The 27,138-nt window shown below is 34.1% G+C and overlaps 1 protein-coding gene across 2 annotated transcripts in view; it reads left to right on the top strand.

The window, feature by feature from the left end:
- The window catches only part of Ola1 (Obg like ATPase 1), a 147,112-nt gene that overhangs the window by 23,645 nt on the left and 96,329 nt on the right, over window positions 1-27,138 (top strand). For both annotated transcript variants that reach the window (XM_046447564.2, XM_046447565.2), the window contains one exon: window positions 402-529. In XM_046447564.2, the coding sequence (XP_046303520.1) occupies window positions 402-529 (128 nt within the window). The remainder of the gene's footprint in view (window positions 1-401; window positions 530-27,138) is intronic.

The following is a 27,138-nucleotide window of genomic DNA, read 5'->3' as shown; positions in this document are numbered from 1 at the left end:
TTGGCTCATTTTTTGATGATTAACTTGCCTTGTTTATGTATACTCTTGAAGCATTCTCCACTGCTTTTGTGTGTGTGTGTGTGTGTGTTTGTGTGTGTGCATGTGCCAACAGAACTTTCAGTAAAATTACCAATAATTAATCTCAAATGATACAATAAGAAAATCTATTCTGCTTTCATTTTATTCCTCATTTTCCTAGGTAAGAAAGGCTCATGTATTAAAAGGTTATTTCTTTTTTTTTTTTTTTTTTGTGGGAAGGGTATTCATTTATCATCATTATTGAGTACCTTCTAAACCTTGTTCTATCAAGGAAAGAATTTATGAAATGTATTGGTAATTAATTTGGTTGATAAACAGGCTCTTAGAACTGTTTTATAATGAAACCATCTTTTGTATTTCAGCAAAATTCCTGCCTTTCTAAATGTAGTAGATATTGCTGGCCTTGTGAAAGGAGCTCACAATGGGCAGGGCCTGGGAAATGCCTTTTTATCTCATATTAGTGCCTGTGATGGGATCTTTCATCTAACACGTAAGTATGGTTGTTTATTCATTCATTGATTTCATTTAAGCTTGGTGTTTTATTTCCATTATTGCTTTAAAAAAATTAGAAATGACTGATTAGTAGAAGATTGCTTTGCTGTGCAAGATGAGTCATGGATTAATATGTAATTTTAATGTTACTTAGTATCATCTGCACTTGTGAAGACTTAATTCCATAGTGAGTATATGCTATTCTGATATGATATTTTAGTTGAATTTTATTCCCTGATCTGGATTAAAGTTGTTGAAAAGTGTCTTTGAGGAACTAACTCTGTAGAGTGTAAAGACATTTTGAAATTTTCTTTTTTCTTTGAGTATTGAATTCAGGATCTTGTGCATGCTCAGCAAGTGCTCTATCACTGAGTTACACCTGTAGCCCTGAAATTTTCTTAAGCTGTGGAACTTTTCTGCACTTTTAAACTTTTCCATGTGTTGAGAAGGCAGAACTGATAAGAGAATGGGATTCTAATTATTTCAGAGGAGAGAAAGGCACCCTTATGAGTAATCAAAAGATTAAGGAGAAACTGTATATCAGCCAGTCAATATGGAGAGTGGGATATAATATAAAAAGAGAAAACACGTAGAACCTTGGGTTGACTTGAGTTCTTTTGACTGCAAAATTGAACCAAGGACATAGCAATTCTTGGGCAAAATAGATGGGTTTAGGTTAAGGCTCAGGTCAAGACTGCATTTTATAATAATCTATTATAATGACCAAATTAATGCAAACAAGGAAAGCAAAAGTTAGAGGTAGGTTCCAGCTATGGTCTGGTTCAGTGTTTTTGTTTGTTACTGGTTCATAACTAGGTAATTATAGTAATTGGGAATGAGCATTTAGAAAGATTTGTGGCATTTTGATTAATTTTTTAAAAGTTTGAATCAAATAATTAAAAAGTTGTGCTAATTTTTTTTGTATGTCTTTAAAATTTTCATTTGCCTACGAAAAGTCATTTTATAGTATTTTACAAAAATTCACCACAGATAATTTGAGAAGCACTGATTCAAATGGCTACCTATTGGTTAAATGTATGGAGAGACCTTCTGGCAAAGAATGAGTTTGGTAGAAGGAAGAGAAATTCAGTTATGTTGAGAAGTGAACCTAAAACCTGAACATAGGCCTTTTATGTTTTTCCACTGGTTCTGGTGACTAATGTGAGGATTTAAAGACAAGGTGGAGTCAAGCATGACTCCAGGGTTTTTGGACTGTATTACTTGAAAGAATCATGATCCCCTTTTAGAGATGTTAAGTATAGAAGGAGCAGCAAGTATTGAGAAGAGATGGTGGGTTCTGTTTGGGACATTATTTAAAATTTTTGTACTTGAGATATATAGAAGTAGTATTGGTGAGGCAATTGTGAGAAAAGATGGCGACAAGAGAACCAATAACTTGAATATAAAAGGAATTGAATTTTTGTATGGAATAGAACTGAAAATAGAGTCAAATAGGAGAGGTTTAAAAAATGAAACATTCATTGATTTGTAGCAAATGTGAACTAATTACGTATAGCATGGAGCTGCAATATTTAAGTTTTTCTACACATAGTAATGTGAATTTTAAGGTAATTATGCTGAGTGGAAGAAGGCAGTCTGAAAAAAGAAGGGTGGGGGGCAGGGGGTTGGAAAGACAGTGGAACGAGATGGACATCATTACCCCATTACCCCAAATACATGTATGAGGACAAGAATGGTGTGACTCTACTTTGAGTACAACCAGAGACATTAAAAATTGTGCTCTCTATGTGTACTATGAATTAAAATGAATTCTGCTGTTATATATAACAAATTAGAATAAATAAATAAAAAAATTTAAAAAGTAAACAAAAAAAGGAGAAAAAAGATTTTGTCCACTGGGTGCAGTGGCACACACCTGTAATCCCAATGCTTTGAGACTGAGACAGGAGGGTGGAGAGTTCAAAGCTAGCCTCAGCAACGATGAGTCGCTAAGCAACTCAGTGAGTCCCTGTCTCTAAATAAAATACAAAATAGGGCTGGGGTTGTGGCTTCAATCTCTGGTAACCCCCCCCTAAAACAAACAAACAAATAAATAAATAAATATCGATCATATGATGGATGGTTTGGGGTGTAGTTCAATAGTAGAGCATGTTGTTTAGCATGCATGAGAATGTGAATTTGATCCCTAGCACCACAAACAAACAAATATCATTTGTTACGTTCAGGAATGTGCATGTTATTTTTATAAATTATCCATTAGTTGTGCATTTTTGGTGCCCAGTTCTATGACTTTTAACATATATACATATTGGTGAAACTATCATAACAATTACTTTCATCATCCCCCAAAACTCCCTTATGCCATTCCACTCCCATGCTGTTCCTACCCTTAAACCTGGTAACTGCTTTTCTCTTCTGTTACTGTATTTTTTTTTCTTTTTGAGAATGGTACATAGATGAAATAATAAAAGTGCATTTTTTGTTTAGTTTTGAAAAAAATATTTACGGATGAAATCTAATGGTGTTATTAGCATATTCTCTGGGCCAGTTCATCAGACATGTTTCTGGATCCTAGAAGAAGGTAACTGTTTTTTTTCCAGTGTGCTGGAGATTGAGCCAAGGGTCTGGTGCATGTAGGCAAATGCTTTCCTACTGAACAAAATTTTATTAGACCCCCAGCCCTTTGTCTTTAAACATCAAAATGTTTTTTGTTTTTTTTTTTTCACTTTTTTTTTTCTTTAAATACAGGTTGGATATCCCTTGTTTGAAATGCTTGAGACAAGAAGTACTTTGGATTTTGTATTTTTTCAGATTTTGGAATGTTTACATATACCTAATGAAATATTTGTTGATGGGACCCAAACTTAAGCATAGAATTCATTGATGTGTCATATATACTCTGTATGCATATCCTGATAGTAATTTTTTAAAAAAAATACTTATGTTTTAGTTGTAGTTGGACACAATACCTTTATTTTATTTATTTATTTTTATGTGGTGCTGAGGATTGAACCCAGGGCCTCACACGTGCTAGGTGAGTGCTCTACTGCTGAGCCACAACCCCAACCGTGATGGTAATTTTATACAGTATTTTTAGTGTGTCTGTGACCTGTCACATGAAGTCAGATGTGCGTTTTTTACTTGTGGTGTTATATCAGTGCTCAAAAATTTAAGATTTTGCAGGATTTTGGATTTTAAATTTTTTGGATTAGTTGTGTTCAACCTCTGTTGATTTTTTTTTTCACCCTCCAAAGTTTACCTTTTTAAAATTCTGTCTTATATCAGACTAAGTCTTGAACTAATAGAGTTCCCTATATCTAAAACATGTAAAATGCCTGGAAAATATAAAATGTAATAAAAAGGGTAAGATTTTTGTGCCTGTCAAACTTTCTACCTACGACCTTCACCACAAGGAATGAGGAACATTAGGGCTTTTGATAAATGGTGTAATTTCCTATACTTAGCTTTAAGCAAAAGTTTTTGGAATTTCATACTTACTTTCTTTTTTTTCTTCCTGCAGTATGAAGTCCCCAGTTTGAGAGGCAGCATCTTATGTTAAGATATAAATACCCTAGACTTACCCAAAAGCCTATTTGACTAAATAACTAGGTGCAACTGATAATAATAATGACTTTATATCATTCTGCTTACTTAATAGTTTTTCAGATTGTTATGTCTTGATGGTAGAAACATAGTGAGGTATATAGGCCTTACTATTATCCTTATTTTTAGGTGACAGAACCAAAGCTTTGAGAGGGAAAATCATTTGTCCAAGTTGCATAGCTAAAAGATGGTAGTTCCTGTGATTAAACCAACTTGATATGACTTCAGTCTTTTCTGCCACATTCTTTCTGTTACAGCATAGCATTAACTGCAACTCTGTTGTCTAGCCTCTGGAAGAAATAATATTTAAGGTAAAACTGACAATGCAGGAAGAAAAGTAGCTAATTTTTTAAGGGTTAAAGTAGCTTGCTTACATTTATTTATTTCTCTTACTATAACTTGATAGTTTATAACTGTTTAAATTTATATGATACAAAGTGATATGATTTGTGAATGTAATGTAGAATAATGAAGTCAAACTAAATCACACATTCCATCACCTCAAATACTTAACAATTTTTGTGGGAAGGACATTTGAAACTTACTCTTGTAGCAATTTGAAACGCTTAATATTATTAACTGTATTTACCATGCTGTGCAATAGAACTGAAACATAATACATACCCCCCCACACACACCCATATTTCTTCAATTTCAATGAGATTGACGATCATCTCTCCATTTCTCCAACTCCCAGCCTCTGTAATCACCATTCTACTGTCTACTTTGACTTTTGATACCTATGTCAGAGCTCCATGGAACTAAATTGGGAATATTTGGTTACATTACAATGTTTGCATGATCCTATAAGTACTGTCTGGGTAGAATTTTTTTTTCAGTTATTTTTATTTCTGAATGAAACACATGAGATTTGATAATTCTGTCAAGTAGAAAGTCAGTAAAGGTGCTGGGGTCATGGCCCAGAGGTAGAGTGCTTGCCTACCATGTGTGAAGCCCTAGGTTCGATCCTCAGCACCACATATAAATAAATAAAAATAAAGATATTGAAAATATATTTTAAAAAAAGAAAGTCAGTAAAGGATTTTGATGGATTTCTTGCATTTAGAATGTATTCTTTTCGATTTGTTTTGTCTCTATTTACCTAAGAAGATACTGGGTCTTTAAGAACTCATATTAGGGATGGGGATGTAGGTTAATGGTAGAGCCTTTGCATAGATGTACAAGGTCCTGGATTTGATTCCCAGTATTGTAAAGAAATATTTTTCCTGTGTTTATAAAAACACTGAAAATTAATATTCCAAAGATTTATTTAATGGATTAGATTGCTTTTGAAAACAAAATAAATGCACATTATACTTATGATGCATTATTATTATGGAAGATTTTATTGTCATGAAATTGTTTTAAAAAGCTAAATACCAGGTTCACTTTAAAAATTTTTTGAGGTTAATTATTCACATTTTTCCTTCAGGTTATTTTTTACATAAGCCGAGTAAAATTTTAAAATAAAAAAAATTGTCTAAACCTTTATTTACTTTGAAGCAGAAATTCAAGTGTATTGTGAAGTTCAGGATATATATACATACATATACATATATACATACATACATATATATATATACACACACACACACTTCCTTTCCTTTCCTTTCCTTTCCTTTCCTTTCCTCTCCTCTCCTCTCCTCTCCTCTCACTCCCTCCCTCCTTCCCCCCTTCCTTCCTTCCTTCTTTCTTTTTTTTGGTACCAGGGATTGAAACCAGAAGTACTTAACCACTGAGCAACATGCCCAGCCCTTTTCTATTTTTTATTTTGAGACAGGGTTTTCTAAGTTGCTTAAGGCCTTACTAAGTTGCTGAGACTGGCTTTGAACTCATAATCCTCCTGCGTCAGCTTCCTGAGCTACTGGGATTACAGGTGTGTGCCACCATCCCTGGTCAGGATATATTTTTTAAAGTAATCTCTTAAAAGTTAGTAACTGTTCAGGAACTAGGGTATAGCCCAGTGAAGGCTTGGGTTCAATCTCCAGCGCCACCACCACCATCCCGCCCTCCCCCCCCCCAAAAAAAAAAACTATTTAAATGTTATTAAAAAGAATAATGGGGAAAAAATCTAATCATATTAGTACAATACAATTATTTTTTATATCTTCAACCTGGTCCTTAAAGTGGAATGTGTATGAGTTTATACTCAAACCTGTGAATAAAAAAAATCAGTTCTCAATTGCTAGCTATGTAACTATGAAAAAAGTAATAGTGTGTCTCTGAACCTCAATTTTCTCAATTACAGATGATACAGCTAATGAATATTTATATATAGACCTTTTGTGTACCACAAGGTGAAAGGATATAAAATATACATTTAGAATTCTATCAGATTCATCCCAACCTCACTCTCCATCTGTGTGTGGATATTAATTTTTTATTAATTATTTATTGTTTTTTGAATAATTTTAGGTACATCACACATTGGAATAGATAAAACTAGGTTCAGAAAAATGTATCTGATGTAGTATTGGGGTACAGATTGAGAAATATTGTTCCTGCTTGCATGTTTACTCCTCTGTTTTACTTTCATAAGTGATGAAACACCATCAGTTTCCTTTGTTTTCTTCTGGAATAGCATTAGGAAACATTTCTTTAATGGGCCAGATAGTAAATATTTTGCTCCATGGAATGTTTTGTGTGTGTGTTTTTGTGTATACATAGGTGTTTACAATGTTTTAAAAATGTAAAAATCCTTCTTTGCTATAGGATCATTCAAAAATAGGCCACAAGTTCTTAGTTTGCTGATCCTTTTTGTAGACTTTCTTTGTGCAATACAGACACATGGGCATATATTGATTCTAAGTATTATCTTTGTTGAAAATATTGATCAGTTTTTTCCGTTGATTTCTTCTACTCCTTTTGTACTTGGGAGTTCTTATTCTCCCTAAGGTCAAGGTCAAATATTATTAACTGAATTTCTTTTAAAAAAGTATTACTGGTTTCTTCTAGTGTATTTTCCTATATTTTTATTGAGATATATAATATATTAGAATGGGGAAAAAATGCACAGACCTAAAGTATACATCAGGATGCATTTATACACGTTTGTGCACCAGGTAGATCAAGATACAGAACATTTCTGCCACCCTTTCCAGGGTAATCACTATTCTGACTTCTATCATGTTCAGTTAGTTTTGTTTGTTCTTAAGCTTCACATAAATGTAATTGTATGTTCTGTATTCTTTTGTGCTTCCTTCTTAGTTTCAACATAATATCCGAGACTATTTTGTATATTGGTAGTGATAATTTGGAATTTTGTTAAGTCAGAAACTTGGATTTTTATCCTTTTTTGAGGTTGATATTCAGAAAGTTGAAGTTGCTAGAAGCAACTCCATATTGTCATATACAGTAGATTTGAGTAGGAAGAAATTTGGGGGCAGAAAAAAATAGCAGGTTTTTAAGGTATTTCATGGAGGATATAATAAGAGCTGGATTTCAAAACACAGTAATACTAGAGGGAAAAAGTAAATTTGAAAGACTTTATGAAAAAGGCATACGACTTAATGATTAACTTTTCTTTTATCTTTAACAAATTGAATTCTTCTCAGATAAGTGTTTATCAAAGATTTAATACAATAGGCAACAGGGCTGGGGATATAGCTCAGTTGGTAGAGTGCTTGCCTTGCATTCACAAGGCTCTGCGTTCAATCCCCAGCACCACTAAAAAAAAAAAAAAAAAAAATCCAAAATAAGGAAACAGCTACCATGTTATGGGAAGCAGATTGTTTTTAAATTCATACATACAGTAAGTTTTAAAAAAATAGATGTCTTATTTTTAAAATGATATATTTTTTCCTCTAGGGTTTAGTGAGCCAGTAGGACTTGTTTTCATCAATTTTTTAATTAAATTATTCTAATCTGTTATACATGATGGCAGGATGCAATTCATTTCATATTACACATATAGAGCACAATTTTTCAAGTCACTGATTGCACAAAATATTTTCACACTACTCATGTCTTTATACATGTACTTAGGGTAATTATGTCTAACTCATTCCACTATCATTCCTATCCTCTTTCCCCCTCCCTTTCTCTCCCTCCCCTTTTCTCCATCTAATGTTCCTCCATTCCTCCCATGTTCCCCACACCCATAGCTATTATGAGTCAGCATCCTCATATCAAAGAAAACATTCGGCCTTTGGTTTTGGGGGATTGGCTTGCTTCGCTTAGCATTATATTCTCCAGCTTCATCCATTTACCTGCAAATGCCATGATTTTATTCTCTTTTAATGCTGAGTAATGTTCCATCATGTATATATATACGAAAGTTTCCCTATCCATTCATCTACTGAAGGGCATCTAGAGGTTGGTTCCATAATTTAGCTATGGTGACTTGTGCTATATGGCTGTGTCCCTGTAGCATGCTGTTTTTAAGTCCTTTGGGTATAGTCCGAGGAGAGGGATAGCTGGGTCAAATGGTGGTTCCATTCCAAGTTTTCCAAGGAATCTCCATACTGCTTTCCAGATTGGCTGCACCCATTTGCAGTCCCACCAGCAATGTATGATTGTGTCTTTTCCCCCCACATCCTCGCCAACACTTATAGTTGTTTGTATTCTTGATGCCTGCCATCTGACTGGAGTGAGATGAAATCTTAGAGTAGTTTTGATTTGCATTTCTCTAATTTCTCTAATTCTCGAACATTTTTTCATAGGTTTGTTGGTTGATTGTATATCCTCTTCTGAGAAGTGTCTGTTCAGTTCCTTGGCCCATTTATTGATTGGGTTATTTGTGTTTTGGTGTTAAGGTTTTTGAGTGCTTTATGTATCCTAGAGATTAGTACTCTATCTGATGTGCTTGTGGTAAAGATTTGCTCGCATTCTCTAGGCTCTCTGTTCACCTCACTGATTGATTGTTTTGCTGAGAAGAAGCTTTTTAGTTTGGATCCATCCCATTTATGGATTCTTGGTTTTAATTCTTGCACTACAGGAGTCTTATTAAGGAAGTTGGGGCCAAATGCGACATGATGGAGATTGGGCCTACTTTTTCTTCCAATAAGTGCAAGATCTCAGGTCTAATTCCTAGGTCTTTGATCCACTTTGAGTTGAGTTTTGTGCAGAGTGAGAAATAGAGGTTTAATTTCATTTTGTTATATGTGGTTTTCCAGTTTTCCCAGCACCATTTGTTGAAGAGGCTATCTTTTCTCCAATGTATGTTTTTGGTGCCTTTGTCTAATATTAAAGATAACTGTAATTATGTGGGTTAGTCTCTGTGTCCTCTATCCTGTAGCATTGGTCTACAGGTCTGTTTTGGTGCCAGTACCGTGCTGTTTTTGTTACTATTGCTCTGTAGTATAGTTTAAGGTATGGAATAGTAATGCCACCAGCTTCACTCTTCTTGCTAAGGACTGCTTAGGCTATTCTGGGTCTCTTATTTTTCCATATGAATTTCATGATTGCTTTTTCTGTTTCTATGAGGAATGTCACTGGGATTTTGATTGGGATTGCATTGAATCTGTATAGTGCTTTTGGTGGTATGGTCATTTTGACAATATTAATTCTGCCTCTCCAAGAACAAAGTATATCTTTCCATCTTTTAAGGTCTTTAATTTCTTTCTTTAGCGTGTTGTAGTTTTCATTATAGAGGTCTTTCACCTCTTTCATTAAGTTTATTCCTAAGTATTTTATTTTTTGATGCTATTGTAAATGGGGTGGTTTTCCTAGTTTCCCTTTCAGAGGATTTGTCACTGATGTATAGGATTTGTCACTGATGTACAGAAATGCCTTTGATTTATGGGTGTTTGTTTATTTTTTAAAAATACTTTTAGTTGTAGATGGCACAATATCTTTTTTAAAAAAATTATATATATATATATATATATATATATATATATATATATATATATATATATATATTTTTTAGGTGTAGATGGATACAACACAATGCCTTTATTTTTATGTGGTGCTGAAGATCGAACCTGGGTCCTGCCCGTGTTAGGCGAGCACTCTACTGCTTTATTTTATTTATTTATGTTTATGTGGTGCTGAGGATTGAACCCAGTGCCTCACACATGCTAGGCAAGTGCTCTACCACTGAGCCACAACCCCAACCCCAAGGGTGTCGATTTTATATCCAGCTACTTTGCTGAATTCATTTATTGGTTCTAGGAGATTTCGTGGAATATTTTGGTTCTTCTAGGTATAGAATCATATCATTTGTAAATAGTTATAATTTGAGTTCTTCTTTTTAAATTATCACTGTTTTTATCAATTTTTAGAAGCAATATAACTTCCTATTGTTAGATTTTTAAAGCTATGAACATGATGAGCTTATTGAATTCACTGATTTCTTTGCTTTGTAGAGCTTGACCTTAGAAGTTTTAAAATTATATTTCAAGAAGAAGCTAAGACATTTGTGTATTCTCTGAAGGACTGGATCTTTGGCAGGATTACTCTATCTAGTGACAGCTATTTATAGATAATACTTATTAATGATTCTCAGTAGTACTTAGAAATATGACTTTATGGGCTAGTAACAAGAGTTCTGCTTTCTGAGATAGGGGATAGTTTTGTTCCCAATTTAGAGACACATATGGGAGGTTCAGTTAATTCGAACTGTTAACTATATATAAAGTGTATAATTACTTATAATTTTAGAGGACAAAATTTCAAAGGCAGCTTGATTTTTTTCAGCTAAGATAGTATGTATGTATGTGTGTATGATGGTGGAGGTGATTTTGCGAAGAGGAGATACTGCCTGTACTTTGTATTCACCAGTTGCTTTTTATAGTTAAAATTTCTTCCTATGGACTTATTTTTGTGTGAAATTTCAACTTCTTGTATTATTTTGCCTTGCTGATTTCTAAAAGGAATTTTAACTCTCCAAAAGACAGACATTAAAACAACCAAGAAAATGATGAGAGCCAAGAAAAAGTAAAAATTAAAGAGGTAGATTAATAGTCAGGAGCCTAAATATTAGACAATGAAATTAGACAAATGAAATATTGAAATCAGGAATAAATCTTACTGCTGAGCATCACAGTAGTCAAGACAAGGAGAGAAATTATGGGTTGTGTCTTTTCTTTCTTTCTTTCTTTCTTTCTTTCTTTTTTTAAACCAATAATCAGTGGGAGGTTTGGAAGTACAAATAAATCTAGGTCTAGTACAGACACTTAAAGAGACCACATTGTGACTTTGCTGCAGTGTCTTCCTTAGACTGGCTTTCGTCCTCATCGTCACAATAGATCTTTTAATACTAGGTTTGGATCTCCTTGCAAGGTGAGAAGTAGGAAGAAAAGAACCAAATGTGGAATGAAGAATCTAGGTAAGAAGGACCATTTTTTAAGAAACCCACACAATGGCCTCTGCTTATTTTTCAATGGCCAGGAATAAGAATGTGGACAGTACTAACTGCAAGAAAATCTGTTAGAAATTTTTAAAAATGTCACGTCTTACTAATCTGAAATTTGGATTCTTTTGCTATAGAAGACAAGGGTGTACTGGGGAAGCCCCTCGAAGTCTGTATCATTCTTGTCTGGAGAGCAGGCCACAAACATACCAACGGATCCATGTGATTGTGTCTTCATGATTTGGTCATATTGCATTTGAAATCAAATACCAGTAATAGGTACTATAAAATATCCATGTTATCCAGTATGTAACACAATTGTAAATTTGCCATTGGTCAAGTAAGTTACCGAAAAGGAAATTAGGCGTATCAAGAATGAATCTGGGATCAAGAAATCCTCTTTTCTTACCCTCTATAGTAAAAATATTATTTTACAAACTTTTTGAGATGAGGCCTAAGGGTTATTTAGAGGAGCATAACCTTAAAAATAAAGACTAGAAATTACTGAGCTTAGGGTCTGTTTTCTTGACAAAGGACTGATAAGTGTGTTTCTACAGTCACTGGAAAATAACACTAGGGTTTCTCTCCTAGTGAGAATTCTTATATACGCAAGTGAGAGGACTATGGTTGACATCATTTACACATAGGGATATTTAGTAATATTAAGTTTTCATATATTTCTTCAAATAACTATTGATTTAAAATATTTTGAAAAGAAATTTCTGCTAGTTTGGGTGCTCACAATAAGTGTGATTATTCTCAATCTCAGCAATATTGGCATTTTAGGGAAGCTCATTCTTTGAAGTGGGAGGGGCTCATATATACTGCAGGACATTTGGCACCATCTCCGATGTCTTTCCATTACATGCCAATAGCACCTCCCATCAAAAACCAAAAATGTCTCCAGACATTGCCAAATGTTCCCTGGGGAGCAAAACTGTTCCCACTTGAGGACCACTGCTGTGGACCTATACTATTAGCTTTTATGTATTTATTTTTAATCAGCACTGACCAATGGAAATATAAGGTATAAATGTGAGCTACATATGTAATGTTAAAATTTCTGATAGTTTTATTTAAAAAGTAAGAAGAAACAGTTGAAATCAATCTTAATAATATATTAAATTAACCTAATCACAATATTTTCAAAGTGTGATCAATATGAAAAATTGAAATAATTTACTTTTTTGGTATTATGTCTTTGAAATCTGGTGTGTGTTTTGTACTTTGAGCACATCTTGGTTTAGACTGGCTACATTTCAAGTACTTACTAATAACTTAATACTACTTAATAGCATGTGGCTAGTGGTTTCAGTATGGGATAGCCTGGCTATAGAATTGAGTTGCAGAGAGTGATGGGTGATTTGTTTTTCTTTAGACCCTTAGGGTTTTAATAGGTGAATGCGTTGCAGGGTGTGTGGTGGCATTTTCCCCTGTAGTCCTACCTACTCTGGAGGGTAAAACAAGAGGATTGCTTAATCCCAATTTTAGATAAACAAAAACGACTTAAAATTACTAAGAATTGTGCATTAAAACAATGAGAGGGGCTAGGGAGGTAGCTCAGTGGTAGAGCATTTGCCTGGCATATGTGAGGCCCTGTATTCTCAGCACCACCCCCTACACACACACACATACACACACACACACGGGGCAGGGGTGGCAGGGGTGGAAAGCCAGACACAGTAGTGCAAGCCATAATCCCAGTGACTCTAAAGGCTGAGATAGGAAGGTCACAAGCTTGAGACCATCCTCTACAACTTAGCACAACCCTATCTCAAAATTAAAAACAAAAGGACTGGGGATGTAGCTCAGTGGTAGAGTACCCCTTACTTTGGCTTAGAATGTTGTAATGTCAGAGTTATCAGTAATCTTTTTCTGTTTCTGTAAAATGTTTTTAAGCTGGGCTAATCAAGATGAGTCAAACAGGATGATTTAGTTAAGGTGTTTACTTTCAGATAACTAAATGAGTAAGTTCTGTTGTTAGAGAAGCTACTTTCTTGATTGTTCCCATAGCATTATGTTTGTATACTGTGTTCTACCATAAAGGGATAATTCTAAAAAACTTTATTAGTGCAGTCAACCTGTGCATGTGTGTGTGTGTGCGCATGTGCATATGTTGGGCTGACAGGAAAGTAGGGCTGCCCTTATACCTGTTTGTCTTAATAATAAACTAATTTCTTTATGTGTAGCTCTTTCCTATTTTGTATATTCTTGGTGAGGGGATATTATCCAGCTTACTCATTTCACTATGGATGTGTGAAGGGGACCTTGTTTGTTCTTCCAGTAAAGCCTGGAGGTGGCCATCCAACCCAAGGTGGGCTTTGAAAGATGCAAAGATGAAAGAACATCATTGAGAACTCAATACTTTATTTCATGTTGTCTTTTGAAAAGTAAGAATGATATTAAGGGAAAGAAACACAGCCTTTTAAATGGATTCTTAGCAATTTAATTAACATTATGCCAATATATTTAATATGCATAGTGCAGAATTATCTAAACAAAATTCCTATTTATGAGAGCAAAGGGAAACTAGACAGGCCAGCTCACTATTGTTTGAAATATGATCGGTAGTCATCTACTTGAAAAGAAAAGTATTCCCTTATATATAATTGATTGGATTATATATGATTTAGATACAAAGCTTGTGATTTAGAGAAAATAAGGGTCATTCCATAGCACATATAAAATTGTAATTCATTTATGGGTTCATACCTCTTTTCCTTATACTTTATGAATAGACAGTTTTACACTCTCCCTTTTGATTAGATATGACCAAGTAGATGCTATTACTTAAAACACAGTTTTAATTTTCTTTCTTCTTTCTTTTTTAAAAATGTTTTCATTTATAATGATGTGTGTAATATTATGGCTAAGTTTTTATTTCAGCCAATAATTTAGCTTCTTTTTAAACTTTTCAATGTTTGCTTTTCTTAAAGAGGAAGAGAGAGAGAGACAGAGAGACAGAGACACCACTCTGGGAAGTAGAGCATTTCAGTTTGGGGAATAAATGCTAGTTATATTGATTTTGATACTATTTCTTTTATTTTGATATGTCTGTGTAGTTATACTATTCTTAGAAAATACTCCTCTTCCTCTCTGTTTCTTCTCCCAAATATGATTTTAAACCCTTGACTGACTACACTTTTCTTTTGACTTTTACCCCTCTTACTCTGGTCAGGCAAATTATTATGTAGGTAGAACTAAGATCAATCCATGTAGATGATTTCTGTGCAGATGGTTAGAATTCGGGGCTGGAAAAAATAAAAGCTCTTATCCTTTCTCCTTTGTTATTAATGACAGATGTGTCTTCATTCTGGTTTATATTATTATCCCTCTGTATCTGTTTTAATTTCATATGTCTAAGTTGTTAAAGCTTTAACAATAAGATTCCAGAGAGTTTCTTTAGTTTTGTTATGGGTGTTTGGCTAAAAAGAGATGAAGATGGGACTGATGGAAAAAATAGTTTTTTAAGTTACCTTTCTAGTTTATATGGAATTATAGTCCTCAAGGCACTACTACTTTATTGAACTGCTAAATGAGAAGGTAAAAAGGCCTTCATGTAATTGCTCCACCCCCTTAGGTTAAGTTAGGTGTTTATATGTTTAGTAAATCATCTGTAATTACTGTAAACATAAATTACTATTTTCAAGATTCCCCTCCCCCCTTCTACATAAGACCATCATTTAAAAGTTTTAAATGAGTCACACATTTTTGCCTAGACACAAATTGCCAATATAAGGCTTTCTTTGATTGTATTCTAAAATAATAGTTTTTTCCCTTGAGTCCTGTAATTTTCTTTTTCAGCAGTATTTATTAAATTAATCTAGTATTGGATTGCAGTAAACAATTTGACCAAAAACCATATGTTTTCTTTGTTCCTTTAGTACAAATTCAATGGGTTAAGTAATTATACAGTGGTTCTCATCTACATATACAATGCATTCTAATAACCAACTTCTCTTTACTGTGGAAAATATTATAGCAGTAGGAAACAGTTTCTTCTATTTTTCATTGTAACGTTGTATAAAGCTATTCACAGTTTAATTGCTTGAACATATCATGTGTGTCTTGTATCTATTTTAGGTGATTGAGGAGTTCTTTTTCTTGAATATATGTATTTTCTGACATATTTTAGAGGTTCTTTTTCCTGTCTTCTCTGCCCAGAATAGCCAACTGTATGGGTTCTTTTTTAACTCTTGTTTCACTAATAAGTTGAGATTACTCAGGAATGTGGAGGCAACTTTTAAGGTCCTGGAGAGTCTCTTGATCTTCAGGCATCAAGGTTGAACTGTTATATTTTAGTTATCAGAACATTGTCAAAGCATTGAGACTGACTTGGTTTTGAAAACCAGTTCATTCGTTACACTTAACTTCCATGAATGAAATCAGATGAGCACTTGATTTTATTATATGACTCTTCAATTTCCCTGTAACTTGTCCTTTTGCAAATTTTACACTTGATACCCTTAAACTACCCATTGTATGCCAGGTACAATTTTCCCACATCGGTGACCAATCTTAGGGCTTTGTAGTGTACTTGCTGGCTCTAGCAGTTGAAGGAAAAGCAGGGGTATAGGGTTCTAAGGGCCATAGGCTATACAGCAGCATTTGTCCTTTAGAATCAGAAATTTTCTTTCTACCTTGGTGACTTTAAGGTGTCATTTTAGAATTCCCCAAATTGGCCATGAGCCTGGAATTTGCTTGCTCAGGGCCATGATGTTGTCTGGTCCATCTTCTCCCGCCCCAACTCTGTCTTTGCTGTCCTTTTGCTACCAGGCTGTTACAGTTTGGTTATGAAATGTACCCCAAAGGATCCTCTGTTGATAGAAGAATATTCAGAGAGACAGTTGGATTATGAAAGCTATAACCTAATCAGTACATCTTAGTTTGAATGGACTGACTATGTGGTATCTGTAGGCAGGTTCATCGTGTTTGGGAGGAGGTGAGTAACTGGGGGGTTGCCCTGGAAGGGTGGATCCTCCCTATGGCCCTTGCCTGCCCAATCCCTGCTTCCAGACTGCCATTAGCTAGTAGCTTTCTTCCACTGGGCTCTTTATCCTTAATGTTCTTCCTCCCCATAAGCCCAGAACAATGAAGTCAGCTGTCCATCGATGAACCTCTGTAACTGAGTTTTAAATGAACTTTCTTCTCCTAAGTTGTTCTTGTTGGGTATTTTGGTCACAGCTGCAAAAAGCTCACTAAACCTGTAATTCCAGTGGCTCTGGAGGCCGAGGTGGTAGGTAGGATCTAGAGTTCAAAGCCAGCCTCAGCAAAAGTGAGGTGCTAAGCAATTCAGCAAGACTCTGTCTCTAAATAAAATACAAAATAGGGTTGGGGATGTGATTCAGTGGTCAAGTGCCTCTGAGTTCAATCCCTAGTAGCCTCCTGCCACCCCCACCCCCCCAAAACAAAAGCTAACTAAAATACGGGCTCCCATAGGCTTGACTGACTCAGCTCTTGCCTTAGCACTCGAAGAAGACTTCATTGTTCCACCCGAACTTTAGATATTTTGCACTTCATACAGGTAAGAGGTTGGGGGAAGATGGTCTTATTCCTCTTACTTAGTCCTTTAGATGAAAGGCCACCTTCTGTTTTGACCAGTTGCAGAGGTCTTACATGCTTTCCAGAGGAATAGAACAAAAAACTACTGATTTCCCATGACTTTTAAACTTTTTGGGAATAGTGTTCTCTCTTTTCTTTGAATGTAATATTCAAATATTAATAAAGTATTAGATGTAAAAGTTCAGGGCTGGCATGTATTCCACCTATTTTCCCAACTCGATTTTTTCTATTTTTGTATGTATAGGCTAAATTCTGATTTGTGTATTGTGGACAACAGTTTTGTTTGGGAAAGAGCTCTCAATTAAAATTATTATTTATTTTTAATAATAATTTATTAAATTGTGTCTATCTATCTATCTATCTATTTATTTATTTATTTATTTATTTATTTATTTATGTGGTGCTGAGGATTGAACCCAGTGCCTCACACATGCTAGGCAAGTGCTCTACCACTGAGCCACAACCCCAGCCCCTCATTTGAAATTATTTTGAATGTGATTTTTTTGGTTGGGGAGTCAGTGGTCTTAGGGATTGAACCTAGGGCCTTGTGCATGCTCTGTACCACTGAGCTACATGTGTAGCCCAGCCCCTGAATCTGATTTTACAATTGAAACTGTATTAGGGGTTATGTTACACCAAGGGGATGATGTTTTACTTTTAAAGAGCTGAGGAAAATGCAACCAGTAAAGAAATTTACTATACATTTATTTTGTTTCATTTTTATGTAGTGCAAAAGATCGAACCCCGTGCCTCATACATGCTAGGCAAGTTCTCTGCCACTGAGCTATAGCCCCAACTCCCCTATTTGATTCTTATAGGAGAGAATCAAATATTCTCTCCTGTGAATTAAATATTATTACTCCATTTTAGAGATGAGGAAACTGAATATCAAGGAATTTTAAAAATGCATCCAGGGCTGGGCATAGAGGACTGTCTGAAGCCTTGGGTTCAATCCCTAGTATTGGTGTGTAAGGAAGGCGTGCAAGATTACATAGCTACTGAGTGGCAGAATTAACATTTTTTAGCAAAATTTGGATCTTTGCAGCTATCCTTTATTTTGTAGTTATTTTTATTAATATTATATGATAAAACATTTTTCTTATTTTAAAATCTCTTTAATGTTAATGATTTTAAATGATGGGATAATATTTCATTGTGTCCTTGGTCAAGAGTTTGTAATTCTCTAAATATTGGATAGCTGATATTTTTAGCTATTTTGCTGTCAGATAACTCTTCAGTGAGTAATTTTTTATCTGCATATTGCTTCACCTTTGTTGGGTTATTTCCTTATAAAACAGTTATCAAAGAGAAATTAGTGGTGAAATAATATACTTCTTTTAATGGCTTTTGTTGTTGTTGTTCTTTTAAAATATACATGACAGTACAGTGTATTTTAACACATCATACATACATGGAATATAACTTCCCATTCTTGTGGTTGTACATGATGTGGAATTACACTGGTCATGTATTCATATTTGAACAGGAAATTATGTCTGATTCATTCTACTCTTTTTCCTATTCCATCCCCGCTTCCTTCCCTTCGTTCTTCTTTGTCTAATCCAATGAAGTTCTATTATCCCCACCCCACTTATTGCCTGTTAGCATGCACATATCAGAGAGAACATTCAGCCTTTGGTTTTTTGGTATTGGCTTATTTCCCTTAGCATAATAAGGCTCCAGTTCTATCCATTTACCAGCAAATGCCATAATTTCACTTTTCTTTATGGCTGAGTAATATTTCTCTTAATAGCTCTTGCCACAAAATGCCATGTTGATTTCCAAAAGGATTTCTTGAATTTGCTTTTCTTAGAATTACCATATTTAAACAACTGTAAATGTAAAATTGTACAATTCAAATTGGGAATAATTTGTATATCTCAATGAAAATAAATTGCAATTGTCTACCCTATAGGAAATAAAGTGAAAGCTGTTGAAAGGGAAGGGAACCATTATAAGAAGACAAGTCTACTTGTCTACTTGATGATGACTAGACAGTTGTTGGGGAAAAATGCTCTAGAGTTCATTAGGGTGATGGTCTGTCTGGTTTTCTGTAAGTGGTAGGGTGCTGTAAATTAATCTTTGGGTTGAATTCGTAATTTAAGAGCAGGCTAGAATTTGACTCCCTCATTGTTATAGTCCCTCTCTTTCTTTGCTAACATTTTAATTCATGGTTGAGAATTGAAAAAGTTTACTTCATTTGATTTGAGAAGGATTAGGAGACTTTTTACTTGTAAATAGAAAGTTTATACTGAGTATTTACTCAGAAGTTTTATTTATATTATGAATATCACTATATTATACACACACACACACACACACACTCTAAATGATTTATTGGGTAACACTTTATTAAGAAATCTAGAAGAGAAAGTTGATGTCCTTTTCAGATAGTACATTTTTATCTGGTTTCTATGAAAATATGGCTACATTTGTATTTATATTTTCATGTCATTTTTGATAACTGCCCCATACTAACTGAAAAATAGTAGCTAACCTTTACTGAACTGATGATGATATATCCCTTGACAGTTGGTGAAAGAAACTGTTTTAACCAACATTTTCCCATCATCATCTTTCCTGCACATGACATGAATAATAACAATGTTCTATTACTAGAATTATTGAGGATTAATATATTATAGGCTGTTTACTAAAGTTTTATTATTATATTTGTTACATCATTGAATATTTCACAAGATTTACATGAAGTATTCACTACTATTTCCATTTTACACTCTATAGAATCAATTAGACATATTAAGTGCCTTGCACAAATTAGTAAAAGAACTTGGAGTTGAATCCTTGCTGTCTGACTTTTTCAACCTTTATCTGTCTATTTATATTGTATGTTTTTAGTTAGTTGACTATAACACTCATGATCAAAAGGGGTGCTGTGCAGTTTTTTAACTGCTAAGGAGTTTCACTGAACAGTCCCTCTTTATAACTTCTAGACAAAATTACTTTTATAAAAAAGGATACAGATTCAACCACTTTACACCCTACAGAAAGATAGAATATATCGGCCAGATACTGCAAATTAAATCACCATAGTTTGAATGTCAGATGTTCTTTCAAGAATTTACAGTGTTCTGCAACAAAGTGACTAGTTCAGCCTCAGATGCTTTTGACAACCATTATTTTGTTATGCAGCAAATGTGTTTTATGTGTGCTTCTAATTTTTCACCCAGCGTATAAAAATATGTGTTGCTTTAGTAAAATTAATACTGTTCTACCTCGAAATTTCTAAGTGAAAATGGAATTTTTTTAAATTGTGAAGAAAACAATAACTGGTACACTACCTTGTTTCATGCTCAGATAAAGTATTTGAAAAATGTCCAGTGTTTATTAACCTTTACAAATCTTCCTGGTTTTGTTTGTCTTCAACTTGAACTTCTTCAATTTCCTCTATTCCAGGTAAATGAAATTAATGTATTACTCAGTTTTACCATTTTTGTTTTGCAAACATTGCATACAGATGTGCAGAGCTTTTAGCCACATATGCATTTGAAAAAGTTTTGGCTGGAAACTATGTTTCAAGTCCCTTGCTTACATATGAATATTTGGCTAGAGTGTTTAAATAAACTGGTTGGGGGAAAAAAAAAAAAAATATATATATATATATATAAAAACACTGGGTGAGATATATATACATATATATTTTTTTCCTGGTGTGTGTGTGTATGTGTGTGTGTGTATGTGTGTGTGTGTGTGTGTGTGTATATATGCTTAATTCTGGAATATATCCCAAAATTTATGTGTGCTTCTAATTTTTTACCCAACATATAAGAATATGTATTGCTTCAGTAAAATTAATACTGATATATCCCAATTAAGCAGTTTTAATGGTAATTTAATGGTAATTGCTTGGTTATATTAATGTGACTCTAAAAGAAATTGTTGCTCACACTGGGCTGTTTAATTTTTCTTCATTTTTTAGTGGCTTAATTCCATTGTTCTCTATCCCTAGTTGTTACCCTTTGAACTTGAACAACTAAGAGATATAAGGGTCATTTGTGTATAGTAATATTTGAGGGTAAGGAAGTGGAAAGAATCACTTATAGTATATACAATTCCTAATCATATTTTTTCCCTGAGATTCATTGGAATGGGGAATGGAGAAATGAGTACCTATATCTCAAACTTTTGAAATTTTTATTTCATTCTGACTTTGCATTATCCTTTTTAAAAAGTGACAATATCAAAACAATATAATTTCCAGTGATTTATGAAAAGTAGTATTAGGTGAGGAATGATATTTATTTTGAACACTTCCATCTATTTGATTATTTCCACCTGTGGAAAAATAACTCCATCACCACTAGCTAATTAGGCCTAAAGAGCTAGGGTATTTGTTTCTTTGTGTTTTATTTTGGCAGGTTTTCTCTGCACTGAATAATAGTACCCAAATATCCATTTAAAGAACAGATTGCTTGGGGCTAGGTTTGTAGCTCAGTGGTAAAGCGCTTGCCTAGCATGTTTGAGGCACTGGGTTTGATTCTCAGCACAACATATAAGTAGATAAAAATAAAGTTCTATTAACAACTAAAAAAAAAATTTAAAGAAACCACATTAAAAAAAAGATTGTTTAAAGCATTTAAAAATATTGTAACAATTGTTAAATTCATAGACTACATTGTCAATAATAACAATAAAATGTCTCATATAAACATTTTTAGCCCATTATTAATCCTACATTATCTGATTCAGCTTCTTTTTTAGGTTGAGAATACTGTACTTCTCTAAGAAATCTTCACTGTGCAAAATTATAGAATATATTCTGACAAGGCATATAATAAAAGTATTGATTGTAAAAAATATTTTAAAGTTTCTCTTCAGTATTTTCTTTTTATTAACCACCTGTTGTCTTATGTGCATAGTGTATACATTTGAACAAAGTGCTCATCACTTGTCAGCCATCGGTGGCAACATAGAAATTACTTGTGGTACTTGCTTTCCAAGAAGTTCTTTTGTATTTGTGACATCAGCTTTGTTTTATACAATTAAAGTATTACACGCTAGAATAATCTAAATTGCAACCACTAAATGGTGATGCAGTTCTTCTTCCCTTGAACTGAATTTGTTTACTGATTGTATATGGCCGTTGACTACTGTTTAACATGACAGTTTTATAAAATTTTCTTCCTTATTTTGATAGCAAATAAGAAAGTGGTTATATTACTAAAGATTTTCCCTAATTTTAAAATTTGTCTTCAATAAATACTACATTAAGAGATAAAGTGTGGAAAGCCCTGTGTGTGGAGAATCCTTCAGTTACATAATTTGATTTTCAAATGAAGTTTAATGGTCCTAATATGATACATTCATGATCACTTTAGTAGTATTCTTCTAATTTTTAAAAATTCCCTATTAAAAGCATTTTGCAGTTATTTTTGTTCATTTGCTTCTGTTAAAAAAGGAACAAAGTATAACTGTTTGATCAGGACTTAAGATATTAGAATAAATATTTAGACGGTTAGATAACTTCTTTTATACTTACATTACCATTACACAGCAATCTAGATACTTAGAGAACTTTACCAATGGATTCTAAGTAGTCTGAATTTTTTCCTTTTGCTGCCTTGTTAAATAATTCTGGTTTTAATTTATTTAAATAAGTTAACAGCATTAGTATATTGACAGTATTTAAATTTACAAGTATTTTCTTTAGCTAAGTATTTCATTGAATAGGTTCCTGAACTAAGGGCATAAAATTGCTTAAAGCAAGTTTTTCAGTTTATATTTTGTAAAAAGCTTTAAGGATGTTACCATTTGGGGCTGGTGCTGTAGCTCTGTGGTAGAGTGCTTTTTTAATATGTGTGAGGTCCTGGGATAGATCCCCAACATTGCCCCCACTCCAAAGTCATTTTTTAGTTTTTATTTTAATAATAGGTAAAAGGTTAAGTATAGTATAAGGACATTTTCTAGTGTCGCTACTGATAAGTCTGCTATGTATAATTGGCTTGCCGAACCTCAACACTGGTTTGTATACAGAAACTACATGAATTCAGTTATTAAGAAGCAAAAAACCACTTACAAATAAGCCTTTTTTGTTCTTTTTAGGAATTAACTGAATCTAAAGTGGGAGCTTTATTTTTAGGGGAACAAAATTTGGAGTTTCTTTTCCTCTACTTGGTCACTTTAATGTGAGAGGTATAATATAGTGGACATTAGTACATAAGTAAATGGTTAAATGAGTCATACGATGGAACATCTGCCTTAGAAGGCCTTTCAGACAGCATGAGTTATGTTGTTGAAATCTCTAATCAGTGCATCTGTCCCTGAGACTTCAGTTGGTACAAGGATAGTTTTCTATTTTGGATGAGTTACTATATGAAGACAGCATATTAATTTTTTTTCATGCATGCAACTAGAAAATTTGTGCTGGTGATATCTGAATAAAAAATTACAGTGGCAGTATTTTTTGAGTATAGTAATAGATAGTGAATAGCAGGAAGTGTATTAACTATTGCATGCCTTTAAATGGTTATTTATGATAGGATTTTATATTACAGACACATAAGTTTTAGTGTTTTAATCAGAGGAAGTATTCTTACAAATACTGGTATCACAACAGGAGGGAAATCCAGATGGAGGCTAAAGCACAAAAGGATTCAGATAGGATATATAACTAAAACAGAAAATCATATTTAAGTCCCTCCTAAACAGAGAGGGAGGGAAGGGGGAAATTGGGGGGGGGGGAGAGAGAGAGAGAGAAATGAATGAATATGAATGAGTGTGTGTGTGTTCACGTGTTTTATACAAGGTAAAAATTAACAAAAGCACATTGTGGAACACCGAATTGTGATAATGACATAAGAGAAGTTGTGGTACTCATGTATATTTTATTCTTTGTAATCAACAAGCCACAGGAACAAATCTTACAATCATATTTAATTTTCACTAAAGGGTACAATCTTCCTTTCTTCCCTTAGAAAATTTGTACTTAGCTATTTAATTAAACATTTATACAAGTAAATAAGGAGTGTATTTAAGGGAGGGTATAGGGGTTTGAATAAGAATTGGGTACTTGGTAATTTACACATTGGGATTTAAAAATCTTTGAAATATAGACTAGTCATCCAGAAATATTTTTATTCTAAAAGAGGGTTTAAAAAGTTATGAAGACTTCCAGCTTCTGCCCTGGGATGTAGAGAGCTGGAAGGAGTATCACTCCTTATAATGAAAGAGTCTGACTGACATCAAAATCTAAGGACATAGGTGCCCTCCTGGGGTAGACACAGCTGGACACTAGAAAGAAGACTTCAACTAAAATCATGACAGATTAGTGAAGTTCAAGTACAGGCTGACAGGAATTTGTGAAAGCTTCAGAAATTGGGAGACCTTGTCTGTGCCCTTTTGTGTCCTCTTTTTCCATGACACAGTGGGTGGGGTAAGAATCCTAGGAGATGACAGATGGGAAGGAGTCCCCAAAAGTATGCCTTGTGGCACATAACCTGGGGAGAACAGTAGTGTCAGTATCCTTCTCCTATATCTCCATTATAGAACAAAAGCCTTTATCTGTGAACAGTGGATTGAGAGGATGGGGAAGAAAGAGGCAATCAGCATAACAAGGCTTAGGACCTTGATGAAATTCATTTCAGTTGGGGGGAAAAGTTGGTGGGTGGGTGAGGTGTAACACACCTACTTTCTCAGAAATATGCTGGACCTACTACTGTAACTTAAGAGCAAGGAGGAAGAGAACTGAAAAGGCTATAACCTCAAGATCCAGAAACACATGGCCAAGACTGAAGCTTGGTCAGAACAGGATGGTTCCTCCTATCACCAACTAACATGTTTCAAATTATAAATAAAAAAAAGAGTCCTGCTGGGTTAAGGAGAAGAGAAGAAATAAAGAATAGACAAAGAGGCACAGTGCAAAGGAAAAGACTTAAACTCATAATTGGATAGATTTTATTCTGATAAACCAAGCCCTATCTTTTGTAAAATATCTCTCCAGGAATTAACAATGGTGCCAACCTCAAACAGAGCCCAATTATTTAAAAAAAATTTTTTTGGTACCAGGAATTGAACCCAGGGGAACTTAGCTACTGAGCCACATTCCCAGCCCTTTTCTGTGTTTTATTTTGAGACAGGATCCATCTAAGTATTCATAATCCTCCTGCCTCAGCCTCCAGAGCCACTGAAATTATTACAGGCATGCACCACTGTGCCTGGCCCAGAGCCCAAGTTCTGGTAAACTCACTAAAGGCTCAGGAGAAAAAAAGACTTTTACCTTTTTAGACATAAAAACTATTTAATTGAGTCTCTGCTTTTCCACGTAAGATGTTTAGCTTCCCACAGAACTTATGAGGCATGAAAGAGGCAAGGAAGAACACACTCAGAGAAAAAGCAATGATTAGAACTTGCCTCAAGCTAAGTGCAGTGGCATGTAATCCCAGTGACTCAAGGCTGAGGCAGGGGGATTGCAAGTTCAATGCCACCCTCAGGCAATATAGCAAGACCCTATCTCAAAAAGAAAAAAGGACTAGGGAAGTAGTTCAGTGATAAAGTGCCCCTGGGTTTAATTTTTGGTACAAAAACAAAAAACCAAAAAAAAAAACTAACCTCAGATATGGCATAGGTGCTGCTGACAGTCTCTGACAAGGAATTTTAATAACTATGAATAATTAATACAATAGAAAAGGTGGGAAACATGTATGGTCAGATGAGGAATTTGTAGCAGAGATGAAAGGAAAAAAAGAATCAAATGGTGGAAAAACTGGAAATTAAAAACACAGGTAAGAAATGCTTTTTAGGAGACTGGTTAAAATCTACACAATAAGGGAAGAATCAGTGAATTTTAAGATGGATCACTAGAATGACTGAAAGTAAAACAGAAATACAAGAAAACTTGGGGGGAAAAAACCCTGAAAATATTCAAGAGCAGTGGGAAACATAGTTCTAACATTTACATAATTAACAACTAAAAAGAGAATGGGGTTAAGTAAATATAATCATGCATTGCTTAATGGTAGAAATGTGTTCTGAGAAGTACCTCATTAGTGATTTCATAATTGTGTGAAATAAAACATATTTTAAAAGATTTAGATGGTATAACCTACTACTCACCTATATTATATAGTATAGCTAGTTGTTCTCAGGCTGTAAACCTGTAGGCAGTGGTAACTCACTGGTAATTATTTGTGTATCTAAGCATGAAAAGGTTCAGTAAAAATACTGGGTGATAGAAATTTTCTACCTCCATTACAATCTTAGGAGAACATGGTCATATAGGTAGTCTGTTGCTGACCAAAATGTCATTTTGCACCTCATGACCATATTTTAAGAAACAATGATGAAGAATTTCCCAAAATTAGTGAGACATAAAACCATAGGTCCAAGATGCTTAGAGAATTATAAGCTGAATAAATAGCACACACATATATTTACACCCAGAGACATAACATACTCAAACTGCTGTAAAGAAAAGTCAAAGGGAAAGTCTTAACAACACTAAGAGGAAAAAAGGAACATTACATACAGAAAGCAAGGTAAGAATTTAGCCATGTGCAGTGGCATATGTGTGTAGTCCCTGCTGCTCAGGAGATCAGGGCAGGAAGATCACTTGAGCCCAGGAATTTGAGGCCAGCCTGGCCAACATAGCAAGATCCTTTCACAAAAGAGAAAAAATGAAAGAAAGAAATTTGGCTGACTTTTTGTTAGATACTATGAAAGCTAGGAGACAGTGGAGAGACAGAAAAAAATTGTTAGCCCACAAATCTATACCTAATGAAAAAAAAATTTTTTTTAATGAAGGAGAAATAATCTTAGGAAGACAAAATGTAGGAATTCTTTGCTAGCTGACCTACTTTATAAGAAATGTTAAAGCAAGTTCCTCATTTAGAAAAATTAACCTTTACAAATTTCAGTCTACAGAAAGATCTCTAGAAATGAAATAAATGAAGTAAAAATAATATTTTTAATTGCTCTGAAACAGGAGTCAGCAAACTTTGTAGAAAGGAATAGACAATAAATATTTTAGGATTTGAGGGGCACACATTTTGTTGAAATTACTCAGCCCTGCTAATATAATGTGAATATATTATTGTGAATATACATCAAATACTATGTTCCAATAAAACTTTATTTTCAGAAAACATATGGTTGGTCAGTATATTTAATCTGTTGGCTCTAGTTGGTCCGTTCCTGCTCTATGTAAGATAACTGACTGCTTAAGACAAAAA

This window comes from Marmota monax, unplaced genomic scaffold (genome assembly GCF_021218885.2).
Source record: "Marmota monax isolate L192 unplaced genomic scaffold, Marmota_monax_Labrador192_F-V1.1 WCK01_AAM20220418_F8-fsc00007, whole genome shotgun sequence".
NCBI lineage: Eukaryota > Metazoa > Chordata > Mammalia > Rodentia > Sciuridae > Marmota > Marmota monax.
Note: the sequence above shows the minus strand (reverse complement) of the source record. Positions and strands in the feature narration are given on the sequence as shown.